At 37.1% G+C, this 14,991-nt stretch overlaps 1 protein-coding gene across 1 annotated transcript; it reads right to left on the bottom strand.

Annotated features, from left to right (window-relative positions):
- Nucleotides 1-1,199: 1,199 nt before the first annotated feature.
- Nucleotides 1,200-5,001, bottom strand: LOC113239821 (peroxisomal catalase 1-like). The gene is made up of 2 exons (XM_026477342.1): nucleotides 4,868-5,001; nucleotides 1,200-2,796 (listed from the first exon to the last, which is right to left on the bottom strand). The coding sequence occupies exons 1-2, from the start codon at nucleotides 4,985-4,987 to the stop codon at nucleotides 1,258-1,260; spliced, it is 1,659 nt and encodes a 552-aa protein (XP_026333127.1). The 5' UTR covers nucleotides 4,988-5,001; the 3' UTR covers nucleotides 1,200-1,257.
- Between the last annotated feature and the right edge of the window lie 9,990 nt (nucleotides 5,002-14,991).

Raw genomic sequence — 14,991 nt, 5'->3', positions numbered from 1 at the left:
AGATTTCTCAGTTCCTGAGACCCGTGAAATGTAACATCCCCTTACAGGATGCAGGAGTTTACAAGCTTGACTGTGAGTGCGGTCTCTCTTATATTGGACAAACAAAGCGAAGTATTTGTACCCGCGTCAAAGAACATATAGCTGATGTCAAACACCGTCGCGTAAACAAGTCTGCAGTCTGCGAGCATGTCATGGATAAACCTACACATTCAATGAAGTTTGACAAATCCCAGGTCCTTGCAAAAGAAGTCCGTTATCTGCCCAGGATGCTGCGAGAGGCCATTGAAATTAAAAAACATCCTAATTTCAACAGGGAAGATGGTTTCTCCGTACCACCACCAGTTTGGGATCCAGTATTTCCTCTAATGAAAAATCCCAAACAGACATAAGACTGCAGTACTAATTAATATGTTTTAGTTTATTCTACTTTCTATTAATAATTAATAATAAATTAAACTTAATAAAAATTCATTCAATAAAATAATTTGTAAAACTTAATGTAGCGTAAATTGGAATGTTTTCTTTGTAAAATTAAAAATAATGTATTTAATTAATAACTATTGTAACTATAGTGAAAAAATAGGGTGGTTTGCATTAATATTAGACATAACTGGTTGAAGACTGTACCACCTCAGTCAACCGTGACCATGGGACCTGTAAAGGGCCCGAAACGTCGGTTTGTTTGAAAAAACAAATTATACGCGATTTAAATCCGGACAAATACTTTCATTTCCTATGTGTAACAATCGCGAAAACCTAAGAACTCGATAAGACAAGTGGACGTCAGGGAACGCTCTTGCTGACACACAGAGCGACACACAGAGCTCCCCACACAGTAGCCACAAGTCAGACCGTGAGCCGATGTGTATGGCAGGTGTTGGATGCGGCGTGGCGGGTGTGGACACAGCAGTTTTCGGCGCGCAAAGCACGCGGTACTCATACGCAAGGCTGCGAGTTGGACTCCGACATGTCACATCCTTTACTAGATTTTATAATAAACCACAAGGTACGCCTTCGTTTATTTGATAAAATTTTATAACGATCAATGCATATTACAATTAATAAACTTCAATCAAAATCAAATCAGATAGATCAAAAGATGTTTTGAGATACAAATTAGAAATTAAGAAAAATTATTAAAAAAAACATCTTTTAATTTTTATTGAATTGATATTCAATTATTTTTATCTGAAATTACGCCACTAGTTTGTTATAATTATTATATCAAACTGTATTAATAATTAAAAAGAAAATGTATTAGTAATTAATTATCTTGTCACGACGAGAAAACTCTGATGATATTTTGGAGGTTACAGGCCTATGATTCAAAGGTCTAGTTTTCTGTTGAAGACGCGGAAGTTTACGGACTGAAGCCGCCGCAGCTCGTTGTTGTTGTTGTTGCTGCCATAATTTGTCATTCACTCTCCGCCCCAAATCAGGATCAATTTGAGACAAAAGTTTCACCGCCCTGTCTATAAGTTCAGGGTAGACGTTTTGGAACGATTCAACCACATTACTGGCAAGTCTGTCTCTATGCGCATCTTCTTTCACGTATTCATTGTAGAAATCTGCAGCAGGTTGCAAATCTATGGCATTGCTTTCCAACAGTAACAGTTTCGTTTTTGGACGGGTCTCGTCCACAAAAGGTACAGGACCGTTAAAGGAATTAGAAAAATAATTCGGAGTGTCACGCATATTGTCATCCAAGGGAGGACGTCCATCACGATTGTAAGTCTTTGCGTAAATTGGTTGATTCACATAAATCTTATCATGATTACGTCCAAGTCGATAATTTTGAGTGTCTCTATAAGCGACCCTTCTTGATTTGAACATGAAATCTATTGGACCAGGTATACCAGGAACTAAATTGCCAGGACAAAAAGCTGACTGCTCTATATCTCGGAAGTTATTATCAGTGTTCTGATTAAGAACTAAACGTCCAATTGTTACAGTTTTGTAGTCACCTCTTTTCCATAACACTGTAACGTCGAACGGGTCATAATCGAGATATTTTGAATTTTCGGGCATCATAATGTCCATATCGAGCCTCCACACAGGGAAGTTATTCTCTTCTACAGAATTATACAGATCCCTTGTATAGTAATCTATGTCTCCCAGTGCCTGTGCTTGTGCATTAGTCAAATTTGCTAAGCCTTGTTCAGTTCTAAAGTTAAATTTAGCATAGTATTTATCTCCATTTTCATTGTTGATCACATAAGTGTGCACAGGGAAATTGTCCATTTTACGATACCCATCAGGTAATCCATAATCCGAGAACAGCCACAACATTCCATGTATTGTAGAAGGTTTTTGCGTTATAAAGTCCCATCGTGAATTTTGGTCAAACAAATGGCTGCTCGGGTTACGTCTAAAGCAACGCACAAATGAAGTAAAATCAATAGGGTCTTTATAAAAATAGACTGGAAAATTAATGCCAATTAAATCCAAATTTCCATCTTTCGTATAAAACTTGACAGCAAAAGCTTTCATTTCCCTTAATGTATCGGGTCCTCCAAGGTTTTGGGCTACTGTAGAGAATCGAACGACAATAGATGTTCTTTTGCCGATACCGTTGAAAACATCCGCCTTGGTGTACTTTGATACGTCGTTAGTGACTTCAAAATAACCTAAAACGCCAGTACCTTTAGCATGAACCACTCTTTCTGGTATTCTTTCGGCATCTAGTGTTAGTGTGCTATCCACAAAAAACTCGTTGTCAAAAAAATCTGAATTCAAAGCTGTCCAGTCCCTTATGTCTACCGGAATTCCCGCACTTGTAGTAAGTAAATTAGGTTTCTGAAACAAATAATAATGATTTACAATATTGCACAAGTTCAACGTTTTCTCAATGTATACTGTTGTGAGTTTTAATTTTCAAGTATTATACTTTATACATGTAGGATAGGTAGGTACAGGATAGAATTCAGTGTGCTTAGTGAGCGCAATAGCTAATCATACTAGACATAGTCAATTAATATATAACTCTGATTACGTACTTAATTTTGGTGTTCCATAGGATAGTGTCTTGGACCCTTTATTATTTATTTTATTCAGTATCAGTGTTTCTTTTACTTAGAAAAAGTAATTGATGAGACCATCCATCAGATGGCAAAAGACGGTTCTATATGGATACCTCACTCACTTTCAAACATTCTCCATGATTTGTTATCCTTGATGTGTTATTAAAAGATAATTTCCTCCTGGGATGCTAAATGAAAAGAGTCTAGTAAAATGAAAAGAAAGCATTAAGCTAGCATTCGAAATTACATCCTTAATAAATCTTGCTTCCTTAAATATATTAAATTATTGCACCTCATCATATTATTAATATGTTGACTAAAGCTAGGATACTCGTGCATCGCTACTAATTTAGCAAAATTGAGATAAGTAATCCTGTTTCTTTAAAAATGATATCCTTTTCCCTTTCATTCCCAAACTCACCAATTTAAAATCAAAATTATTAATAAAAAATATAAAATTTGTATTAATAATTATAATGAATTAATGACAAATTTAATTAATTTTTTTACTTAGGAATATTAATAGTTGCACACTCCATAAATTACACACTTTCTGAGTTTTTTGTAAGTAATGCGAACATTTTCCGAGCATGTAATAGGAAAATATATTAGATTATATAAATATATGTCGAAATATAACCGTAATCGAGGCATTTGATGGAAACACCCTTGTCAGTGATTTTGCCACGGTCTATTCATTCTTTGTTATCAATTCGTTCAGTCGACAATGAAGTGATCACCTCAGTTTATTGCAATTATTTCATTTATCCACTTTTTACTGTAATTAAATTGAAAGTACGAAATATGGATCAGGTTAAAACGGATTTTAATTGAAAACGCGGCAAGTTCGATTCGATACATCCGTTACCCGCCCGTTCTAAACTGCCTGACGTTCTAAATCGTCCCCCATTCCACCAACAAGCCGTGTGCTTGCGCTGCTCTTTTCAAGACACCTACATTTTCAATTAGTACAATCTAAAACTACTAGATGGCGTTGTAATTAAATTAAGTTCTGAGAAATCGCATAGACTAATGGCGCCGCGGCGAGAACACTCCGACATACTATTATAATAAATTTTTATAAGTTCCGTTAGAATACGTTAACAGCTCTACGATATGAAAATTCAAAATTTAATAAGACATTTTATATTCGCTCACGTTGGGCTCCCACGCTACTGATTGAATAGCAGATTCTGCATAGGCGTTCAAATACTAAGCTGAAAGCTAGATTCTGGCGAAATCTTAAAAAGACACCGCCAATAAGCCACGGAAATAGAAAGTAAATTGCAACAGAAATGTAAAAAGCTAAGAACAACAAGGAAACCTGGTAAACTGGTGATAGCATATTGTCTTTAAACTATTTTCAGAAATTGTTACGACGTGTGTAATATTGTAATAAATCTTAAATTATGTTTTACATAACTAAACCACTGTATGTCCAACAAAGAATATAAATTAAATTTGAGAAGTAATAATTTAGGAAGGTATCAAACTAGAGATAGTTTTTTATAGCCTACATGAGAATGTAGGCTATAAAAAACGCTTCCAGGAGTTGCTACCGCGGAAACCTGATTACTTAGGCTCATTGCGCGGAACACAATTTTCAAAATCAGAGTTCAACCTTCTTTAAAATGGTAATACCAAGAGACGTAAAATTGTACAACCGTCACGGTTGACTGTGACCATGGGACCTGTAAAGGGCCCAAAACGTCGGTTTGTTTGAAAAAACAAATATACGCGATTTAAATCCGGAAAAATAGTTTCATTTCCTATGTGTAACAATCGCGGAAACCTGAGAACTCGATGTGTACAAAAATATGAGAACACTTAAAAGAGTGCGTACTTACTGGGTGTTCCTGGCTAAAATTGAGTAGTTGCATGGCAGCTGCCTCGATGACTACATTGTCATACTCATTCCCTGCAACTACAGCCAGCAGACACACAGCTACACACACCACACCCTTCATGATGTCGAAACACAAATGCCCAGAAACAACAGTTTCAGTTCTTTAAATAAATCAGTTCAAACAAATGAGATGATGAAAAGAACAAGTAGTAAATTCAACAGTTTATATACATTTACAGTATTATTTATTAAGGCGGAAACTTGCATCGCTACCCACCCTAATGTAAACTTCCGGTCCGTTCACTGTTTAGACCAATTTAAAATAATAACTAATATGGTTTCTATTTGTACAGCGGACATTCGTTTACATATCTGCAAGGTTTTGCAATCGATAGTGTGCCAATAAGATAAGAAAAGACCAATGGACACTTGAGCCCCCCCTATGTACGTAGTTGAAAGCGTGTGTTACGCGGCTAAAATACGCCAACCTTGCTCAGTGCTTTGTGCTTTTTGTGGTGAAATTCTGGGTCCCTTGGCCATAGACTTCTAGCGAATTAGCTGTCAGATTGCCTCATAGAAGCCTCCAGTGACCACAAGGCTGGCAAGCTGGCAAGTGCCTTCTAAAATCTTTTAGTAACAGCAGAGTTCCTTCTGAAGGAGCTCATCCAGGGAAGTACTGCCACCTTAATGTGAAGAATAGTAATGTGAGCTGACTGTGTTCCGATTCGGAAGGGTAAGGATACTGGTGAATTACAGGTACATGTGACTTGTCCACTTATGTCCCAGGGTGAGACGGACACAGTGACAGTGCCCCTAAGATCTTTGCGATTTAAAACTCTCAGTGGCACTGCAACTGTTATGGATAGGCGTGTCGCTTACCACCAGGTGCACGACTTGTTCGTCCTGTCACTTGGTATTATAAAGGAAACCTACTATGAAATAGATCAAGACATTATGAATAAAAATCTGAACTACTCAGGAGTTGTAATATTTTTTTCAACGTAAATTAAATTAAAAGCTAAATATGTATTGAATTGAGCTAATGGATATAATTATATATATTTATCTTAATATATATATTAGTCGAAACTTGCATGATGAGAATGAGACCATCAACCCAGTAAATCCGTTGTTGCGTAGGCATGCGCCGTTAATAAAGTAACGAACAACCCTACACTCCGCGCGAAATGTAGACTTCGCTAGGAGCGTACTGTTGTTGCATTATTATTTTCGTTGTTCCTACAGGTTGTCATAAAATAATAGTAATAACAATGATTTGTAAACATAATTTGAATTATTTAAGGTGCCCGGAGGGGTTAGGACTCACCTCGTGAAGGCAGCTGCACAGCCAGCTATTGAGTATAACTAATATCCAAGGTTTTCTTATATGGGTAATTCTTATTCTCAGGCAAATAACTAATACTAATGAGAAGTGCATGTTTTTGCAATTTAATGAAAAGCGAAAATTAATTACGTGATAAACAATGACTCAATATATATTTTGCCATATTACAAGTATATAAATGTAATACATAACATATTTTTGTTTGGCCGGAACTATATGAAATGTTACGACCATGTCGGTTGACTTTGCCGAAATTGCAACGTTAAACCTAAACTAATAAAATATTATAAACATACCTCAGATTTTTACCTGTTATCTGTGAATTGTTATGGAGCCCCGATAAATTAATATCAATATTTCTGTAGAAACAAAAAAAAATAACGCTTTACTTTTTCAGAAAACTTTGTGACTTGTTTTTTTATCACGTCAATGGTCAAATATAACAATCTACCTAAATCGTAATTTTTAGAACTAAACATCGGGCAACATCAATAATTATATACTTCTAGTGGCAACTCCTCAAATGATTGGTTTTCGCGATGGCGTTCATTGTAGTGGTGTCGAATTAATTCGAATAAAGTCGAATTAATTTCGAAAACATTTGTTTAGGAAACTGTCGAGCATAACGTGTCAAAATTGTGGATTTGTGTTGTAAATGTAAATATTCGATTTACTTGTTAATTTTGGCAAAGTTATATTATATACATCTCTATATAAGAGAGTAAATTTCATTTAATTTGCGTTTGGCGCCAATGAAGTTGGTGCTCTATCGCTATACAAAATTGAGACTGGACCTCTGCGTGAAATGAAGCGTTTGAATGCGGCAAGGAACACATCTGTACATAGATCTGAAACCAATTCGATGGGTCGTATTCTATAACTCTATTCAATGCTCAAGTCAGGATTGCACTGGCAACACAAGCACTGGAAATACGACACTGGCAGGGACTTGAGTATGATATCAAGTGCTTTAAACCATACTCAAATCCTAACTTGAGCATTGAGTAGAGTTCTAGAATACGACCCTAAGTGTAGCGCTTTTGTTGTAATACAAACGAATAGGCAAATATATGCTTTATGACTTTTAACTCCACGGCGGCGAATATATGTGATATAAAAGGGTCCAGCGTAATCAACAGAGGAGTGTACAAAAGTTTTAACTTGAAACACTCTTATTGAGGGAAGGTCACCCATTGGTGGGTGTACGTTACGCGGTTTGAGTTTGAAACATAAGTTACAACTATGTACTCTTTAACGAATTAAATTCCTATCGGAAAGAATCCAATATTTCTGACGAATTAAACCGAGTAATAAAGCGGGACCTGTATGTAAGTTGGATACGTGATAATCATCAACTAAGAGCGCAACTACGCGACTTTTATTGTTTGTTGTAAATGAGTGAGTCTACCACCTACTCTTAATTAATACATTTTATCGTCGAGAAAAGGATTGAGTTTTAAAATTACTTTATTTGGACAAAGTTTATTATTTTTAATAGTGTGAATTTTCTGAGAAAATGCGTTAGTTTGTAAAAAGCGTATTGCGTAATGTTCTGCCTGATGTAAATCGGTTACTGTGATAGGACCACGGGTGTTAAGTATCTTTGTAAAACGAAGTACATAGACAAGCGCGCGTAAAAATTTAATCCATGACGAACAGCGTTCAGGGAGATAGTGAATAGCGTGAATGTTTTCCATTGTGTTTTGCAAATGTGTGTAAGCAGCGATGTAGTTTTGGTTTTGTGTAATTCTGTATTATTATTGTGGATAATTTTATATTCTTTTACAAGCCAGGAGACGACGGGAGCGATTAACCATTGCGGACCATGAAACCAGAGATTATTGTTAATTAAATTTTTTGGCGTTACAGGACTTGAAACAATATGGGCGGGATATTCTATAACTCGAACGAAACCAATGAGAAGCGGGTAGGTATTCATTTATTTGAGCGATGCGGTTGGCAACAAAGGTATGAAACTTATGTGAGAGCGAATGTATCCAGGCTAGAGTTACTGTGGAATCAGAGAATGCGTACATTTTATGTATGTAGCAGTGTTTACTAAGGACGGTGCGTACCGAATCAATTAATTTTGCAAGTAAGACTGCAGCGCAAAGTTCCAAACGTGGGAGAGTTTTAATAGTTAGTAATTTTAGAGAATCAGCGTCGCGTTATCATTTGTATCAATTCGCACATAGATGGCAGCGCCGTAACATTTTTCACTGGCGTGTGCGAAGTCAATTAATAAGATTTAACTTTAACTCATACTCAAACAAAATAAAATATATAACCTACAAGTTAATATTCTAAGACACATTGTATCAAATAAAATCCGACTTCAAATGAAGGATAATGATATTGGTATTTTTAAACATTGTAGAATCTTACCTGTTTATACCCAATTCAAGTACATGTTTTTAAAATCTATGTTTTTTAACGATCTTAGATAAGTAATAAATCACCCCGTGTGTACGCGAGCGCTGCCTGAGGACCGGTTGCTAACGAGTCGCGCGCATAATGTGTACGGCGAAAGAACATCTACCTACCTTCTTCCCCGACTTATTAATAAGTTACCACTGAAACTACGAAATACCTTAACAACCATTAATATAAAACATAAACTTAAAGATTACTTTGTACAAAACTTAAAAAAATGTAATGAACATTTAATATAATAAGATGAATGTATTTACCCAATCCTATTAATTTTAGTAACATATATATTATAGATTATTTATACAAATTACTTAAATATTTACATTTAAATATAAGCTTCTGCTAGCATGTTCAAATTTGTATTGTGTAGATACAGGTCGCATTATGACAAACCTTAGTGGTTTAAAATGCGATTAGAAACATATTTGTGTATTTTGTCCTTTATACAATAAATAAATTAAAAAAAAATAAAAAAAGATCCTACAAGATGAACTTATTCCAATATGACGCGGTATTTTAATTTCAGATAAAAGCGTAAGTTCTTTATGAAAATGTTCCCATTTGGAAGTTATAAAATCAGGCACCTCATCGTCCCAGTCTACCTGTAATTTCCAGCATTCCTGGATGAGCAACTTCATATATGCAACGACTGGACTAATGAGACCTAGCGGATCGAATAAGCGTGCGGTGACAGAAAGAATCCAGCATTTCGTGCAAGTTTCGGGAAAATTTACATTTGTTTTAAATTGAGTCTTGTCATCTATAGGTTGCCATTGCATACCTACAATTTTGGTTTCTTTGGATCGACATCGAATTTAATAGCGAGGGGGCTTTTATGTGAAGAAGGAATGCGGGACATGAGTTCGCTGATATTTGAGATCCATTTCACTAAATTAAAACCTCCGGATTTGAACATAGCGATCATCTCTTTATAAGTACTTTCAGCGGCATCCAAACCGTCAATAGAGCTTACATAATCATCTATATATATATGGTTTTCGGCTTCATATGCAGCAAGCGGGTATAAGTTAAGACTATCGGAGGCGAGCTGACACACAACACGCATTGCGAGGTAAGGTGAGCTTGACACACCGAAACATACTCGATTGAATTGATAAATATCAATTGGCGAATTGGAGTCGAACCGAAACAAACGTTGGAATGAGTGGTGTACAGGTAAGAGCTTTACTTGAAAATACATCTCCTCGATATCTGCGGTTAGCGCGATTGAAAACATGCGGAGATTAAGAAGTAGTTCGAAAATACTACTTTGGAGAATTGGACCTACTTAACTGTCTCCGTGGCCGAACGGTTACCATACTGGACTGCCACGCAGAGGCCCCAGGTTCGATTCCCGGGCCGAGAGAAATAGTTGTATGGCCTACAATTATATCTCTCGTGAGTTTGGGTGTAATTTGTGGTTGTCTATGTGTGTGTCCATGGCACCCGCGACACAGGGTTTCCCTAGTGCGGGGCTATGTTGAGTGTGTGCGTTATTTATTATTATTTATTATTATTATTATATGTCGTTAAGCGACTTGTTTAATGTGGTTTTACTACCAGCATCCAAGACAATACGAGTTTTAGAAGTTTCTTTATCGGGACGATAGACGGCTCTGCGCGGCATGTAATACACATCAATGTCCTCAAAATTGTTATGAACTTTAGATAAATAACCTTGATCGATGTAAGATAGAATAGTTGCGTTATAATCGGCGCGTAAATTCGATGATTCGAGTTTCTTTTCTAGACTCAAAAAACGATGTTTGGCTGTAGCGTAAGAATATCCTAATTCAGAAGGTGAGTATTTAAACGGAAGGTTTACTGTGTAACTACCGGTTTCATCGCGGAAGTACGTGGAAATAACTTTTCACATGCTTCATCGTCGGGACTCAAATGTTTTTTATCGGGGACATTTTCTATTTCGGCGGTGCGTTAAATAGTCGAGTGATAGCGATTCTGTATGACGGAAGCATTCCTTTTCTGAATCATGTGTGAGAGTAGCGGGAGTATTATGCGTGAATGCGTGAACGTGTTCATTTAGCATGTGAATTTTGCGTGTGAAGCGAGTGCGGTGTGTTTTGCGAGTGTGTTAAGTGTTGGCGCACCCGGTAGGATGCCCGTAGATCCTTCTCTACATCGAGTATCGTTTCAACGCTTTGACGGGAATCACCGAACAAATAAATATGTTAAGCGAACAAGACAACAGAGATCCAGAGCACTTGCGATCCAGAGCCGCCGTCTAAGGAGATTCAAAAACAATTCACCAGAGAGGAGACATGGGAGTAGCTGCGGTTCTGTGAGTAAATCTTTTCACTGTACCCGTGTTTTCCTATACGTACAGACAACGGCACATCAGACTACACATTTTTGTTCGAAAATCGCCTCCATTGCAACGGAACAAGATACATCAATGTGTAGTTTGATGTGCTGGCGCATGTACCTCTTATTATAAATATATGTGCATTATTAGGGATTAGAAAAAGCCTTAGTAATAGCGTATTTAGATAAATTTCGTTACTCTACTTATTTTAGATAACTATCTGTATTTTTAGTTTTCCTTTTTATATACAAGTAACTTAAACTAAAATGGAAGGCATTACACGTGTCCCTACTGAGATGATAAAAATAATCCCGGTGTTCAATGGGGACACAAGTCAATTACCACTATTTATAAAAAAAAATGTGAATATATTTTACAGATGTATGGAAGCGAAGAGGAGGCCCAAAGTGAATACTTATTTCATGTAATTACTAGTAGATTGGCGGGGGAAGCAGCTAACATAGTTGATGAGAGACTATATAGACACCTGGTTAAGTTTGAAACAATGTTAAACCAACACTTCGGTGACCCCCGAACCGAAAAATGTTTAGCAATGGAGCTAGATGGACTTAAAATTAATAAAGGAGAAGAGTATTTTGATTTTTGTCACCGGATACAGCATTTGCTAAATATTCTGATCGCTAAGATAACCGAAACTGTTAATGATACACAATTGCGCCAAGCGAAGATGCACATATATCATAATCATGCTTCATTGAATGTTTTCTTGTTTAATTTTCCTGCATACTTAGTAAGATTAGTGCGTTTGAAGAGTGTGAAAACTTTGGAAGACGCGATGAAAGCTGTCCTAGAAGAACAGAACTTTCAAACAGTGTATGATTTTAAAAATCCACACACTCGAAATTTCAGCCTAGTCCTAGACAACAAAATATACCGGCAAATAACTTCCAAGGATTAAGCACTCCACAAAGGCAATCATCTACATTAATACCGCAAAACATGTCTCAAAATTACCAAAAGTCTCAAGGTACATATAATTCAAATAATATTTCTTTTCAAGTAAGAAATTCTAATAATAGACAGTCACTTAATTAGTGGGTACGTTTCGCAAATGCTGTGTGTTTTGGTGATGTAAGTATTTAGAATTATACGAGTGGAGCGAGTGTGAGATACATTGAGCTTTACCCAAGGCGACATAGCCGAGAGTGGTTTCTATACCGACCACTGACGACTTCGGCGAGGTTGATTTATTAGATCCGAGTAAAAGCGGGAATAATTCGTTGCCTATAAAACAATCGATCTCTCCAGTTGCATAATAATGTTCGTCGGCCATTGGCAAATTTTGCAAATGAACTAATTCCGTTCTATCAATCTCAACGTTAGGCAAAAAATCGGTTATTGTGTCAACAACGCGAGCACTAACTGTATAAAAACAGCGCTAGTCAAAGCGTGAATTTATTTTAAATTACGTTAGTCCAAAAGAGCGGTTTTCAATTTGACCAATACCTTTAACAATCGAAGGCGCAGGAATTATTTGTAAATTCAAACGTTCGCAGCAAGACTTTGTAATAAAGTTACTCATTGACCCCGTGTCGAGAAATAAACGCGTACAATTAAATTTATTATTATTATACATGTGTACAGACGCGGTAGGCATTAAGTACTGTGGTATCAGGACTTGAAATAAGCGCGGGAACGGTAACAGACAGCGCTGCACAGTTGTTATCACTGTTTGAATTCGCGCGCACAGAAGGCGGTGGCTGCGCGATTTCATACGTGTGAGCAGTATTTACGAGCGACAGTCGCGTCGGTTGTAAGTGCGAGCGAGATGCATGACGCGCCATGCTAGCTGTTGACAGCGGCGGCGGCGAAGCTGAATGCGAGGTGCGTTGATAACGCGTCAATAAGATGTTGGTATCCCTGTTATCACTTTTGTGTATATCAGCCGGGTAGCGGTTAGCGTTTAAACTATTATTATTGTCATAATGCAATAATGAGTGATGTTTACGTTTGCAAATTGTACATTTGTTAGTCGATTTACACATGTTTACGTGGTGAAAGCCTAAGCAATTGATACAGAATGAGTGTTGACAAACAATATCGTTGCGCGTTTGCGTATTTTGCTGTAAAAAGCGTTCACATATGAATAAGTGATGAGATGAGTTCGAGTTACATACTTTACAAGTTTTTCCCTTCGGTTTCCCTTCCCCTTACCTACCTACCTCTATAGATAGGCACAAAAGTGAATTAAACCTAAGGGACTTTATCGAGTTCTTAGGTTTTCGCGATTGTTACACATAGGAAATGAAACTATTTTTCCGGATTTAAATCGCGTATACTTGTTTTTTCAAACAAACCGACGTTTAAGGCCCTTTACAGGTCCCATGGTCACGGTTGAAACGTCGGTTTGTTTGAAAAAATAAATATACGCGATTTAAGTCCGGAAAAATAGTTTCATTTCCTAAGGGACTTTGTTAGAGGCTCTAAGAGAAATCTTGGACACGAGTTCCGGGGAGTCCACGGCACCAGAAGCAATTTTTCGCAAAAATACCGGGTCTGCTATCCTCTAGTGGCGAAAGATATGTTTCTTACATATATCAAGATACCGGTTTGACTCGTACCGCTCCCTAGTTCGAAAACATGAAAACTTAATAAATCTTGGGGCTCCAGACCTGCGATACGTATTCCAGGTGGCTGCGGACAAATGATCAATATAAAATTTTTAGTGTCTTAGCATGTCTGAAATCTCTGCATGTACGCATCGCAAACCTGAGAGCTTTGGAGGCTTTTGAAATAATAGCGTCTACATGCGAAGCAAATGGCAACTTATGATCATGAAGCACACCAAAATCCTTACTACAATATCACGTTGTAACTTAGTAGCTTTTAATGAGTAGATGAAATGCACTAAGTTACTTTTGCGGCCAAAAGTGACGACGTTGCGATTAGACGGATTAATGTCAATCTGGTTGTCAGTGCAGAAGGAGTCGAGCCTCATAAGGTCCTCTTGAAGCAGGATTGCATCAGACACTGAAGAAATACGCGCTATAACCTTCATATCGTCCGCAAAGCAACAAGTTGTGATGATTTAAAACTATGCTCGATGTCGTTCACAAAAATCGCGAAAAGGAGCGGGGCCAGCAAAGTTCCCCGCGGGACTCCACTACGCACCATAAGCCACCCAGAGACGTAATTTTTTACTACAACAGCCTGTGTCCTATTATTGATGTACGACGTCAGCCACCTTAGCAGATCACCATTGATACCGACCTTCTGTAGTTTGCATACAAGCAAATCATGCCGAATTCGGTCAAATGCTTTTCCCGTGTAAATGACATCAACAAAATGACATCCATATGTGATGTCAGAGAAAAGTATTCTCGAGCTATATATTGAAGAAACCTTTATTAAATGCGATCGGTACTTAGGTATTGATATTTTTATACCACCAACACGAACTGGTATCTTGGAGTACGAATGTAATGTTGCACAAATCTGAGTTTAAGGCACTTTTGCTCATACGACCACAAACACAACAACAAACACTCTATTATTTGATGTCATTTCTTAACACGGAGCGACTACTTCAATAGTCAGCGTTAAAGTGCTTTTCCACCGGCGAGGCGAGACGAGACCAAAAATTATATCGCGAGCTCGTGCGTGCACTAGCGAGCTCGCGCTAGAGTTGTGGTTGGTGAAGGCACAGTGCTGTTCAATTCGTCTAGAGATAAACACGCGACTAAAGTACCAGGTGCTGCAAATTCTTATTATTAAATATGTTAACGGAAGAAGAATCAGATGAAGATACTGTAAGAAGAAATAATCATGTTGTAATATAAGATATTTGTACCCTCTAAGATAAAATAAACAAAATAAATAACAAATAAAAATAAAGAGAACTTTTCGAAAATAACTTTTTTTATATATAATCTTTTATCCCAGGGCAATTATTACGAACTAGCAAAATACACATAAAAAAGTTTACTACTGGCGCTGATATGTTTACATTATATTACAACTATATTGTTTGAAAACGATGCAATGTTTTAAAAGTGGTTACATA

The sequence above is a fragment of the Hyposmocoma kahamanoa genome, unplaced genomic scaffold (assembly GCF_003589595.1).
Source record: "Hyposmocoma kahamanoa isolate Upper Pololo Valley unplaced genomic scaffold, ASM358959v1 100003, whole genome shotgun sequence".
Lineage (NCBI taxonomy): Eukaryota > Metazoa > Arthropoda > Insecta > Lepidoptera > Cosmopterigidae > Hyposmocoma > Hyposmocoma kahamanoa.
This window is presented reverse-complemented; position numbering and strand designations above follow the sequence as displayed.

What these genes read in the sequence shown, in the direction of transcription:
- LOC113239821 (XM_026477342.1), bottom strand. Translation starts at nt 4,987, where the DNA reads ATGAAGGGTGTGGTGTGTGTAGCTGTGTGTCTGCTGGCTGTAGTTGCA. An exon ending in ATTTTAGCCAGGAACACCCA is followed by an intron (nt 2,797 to 4,867) that starts GTAAGTACGCAC and finishes TATTTGTTTCAG; the next exon opens with AAACCTAATTTACTTACTAC.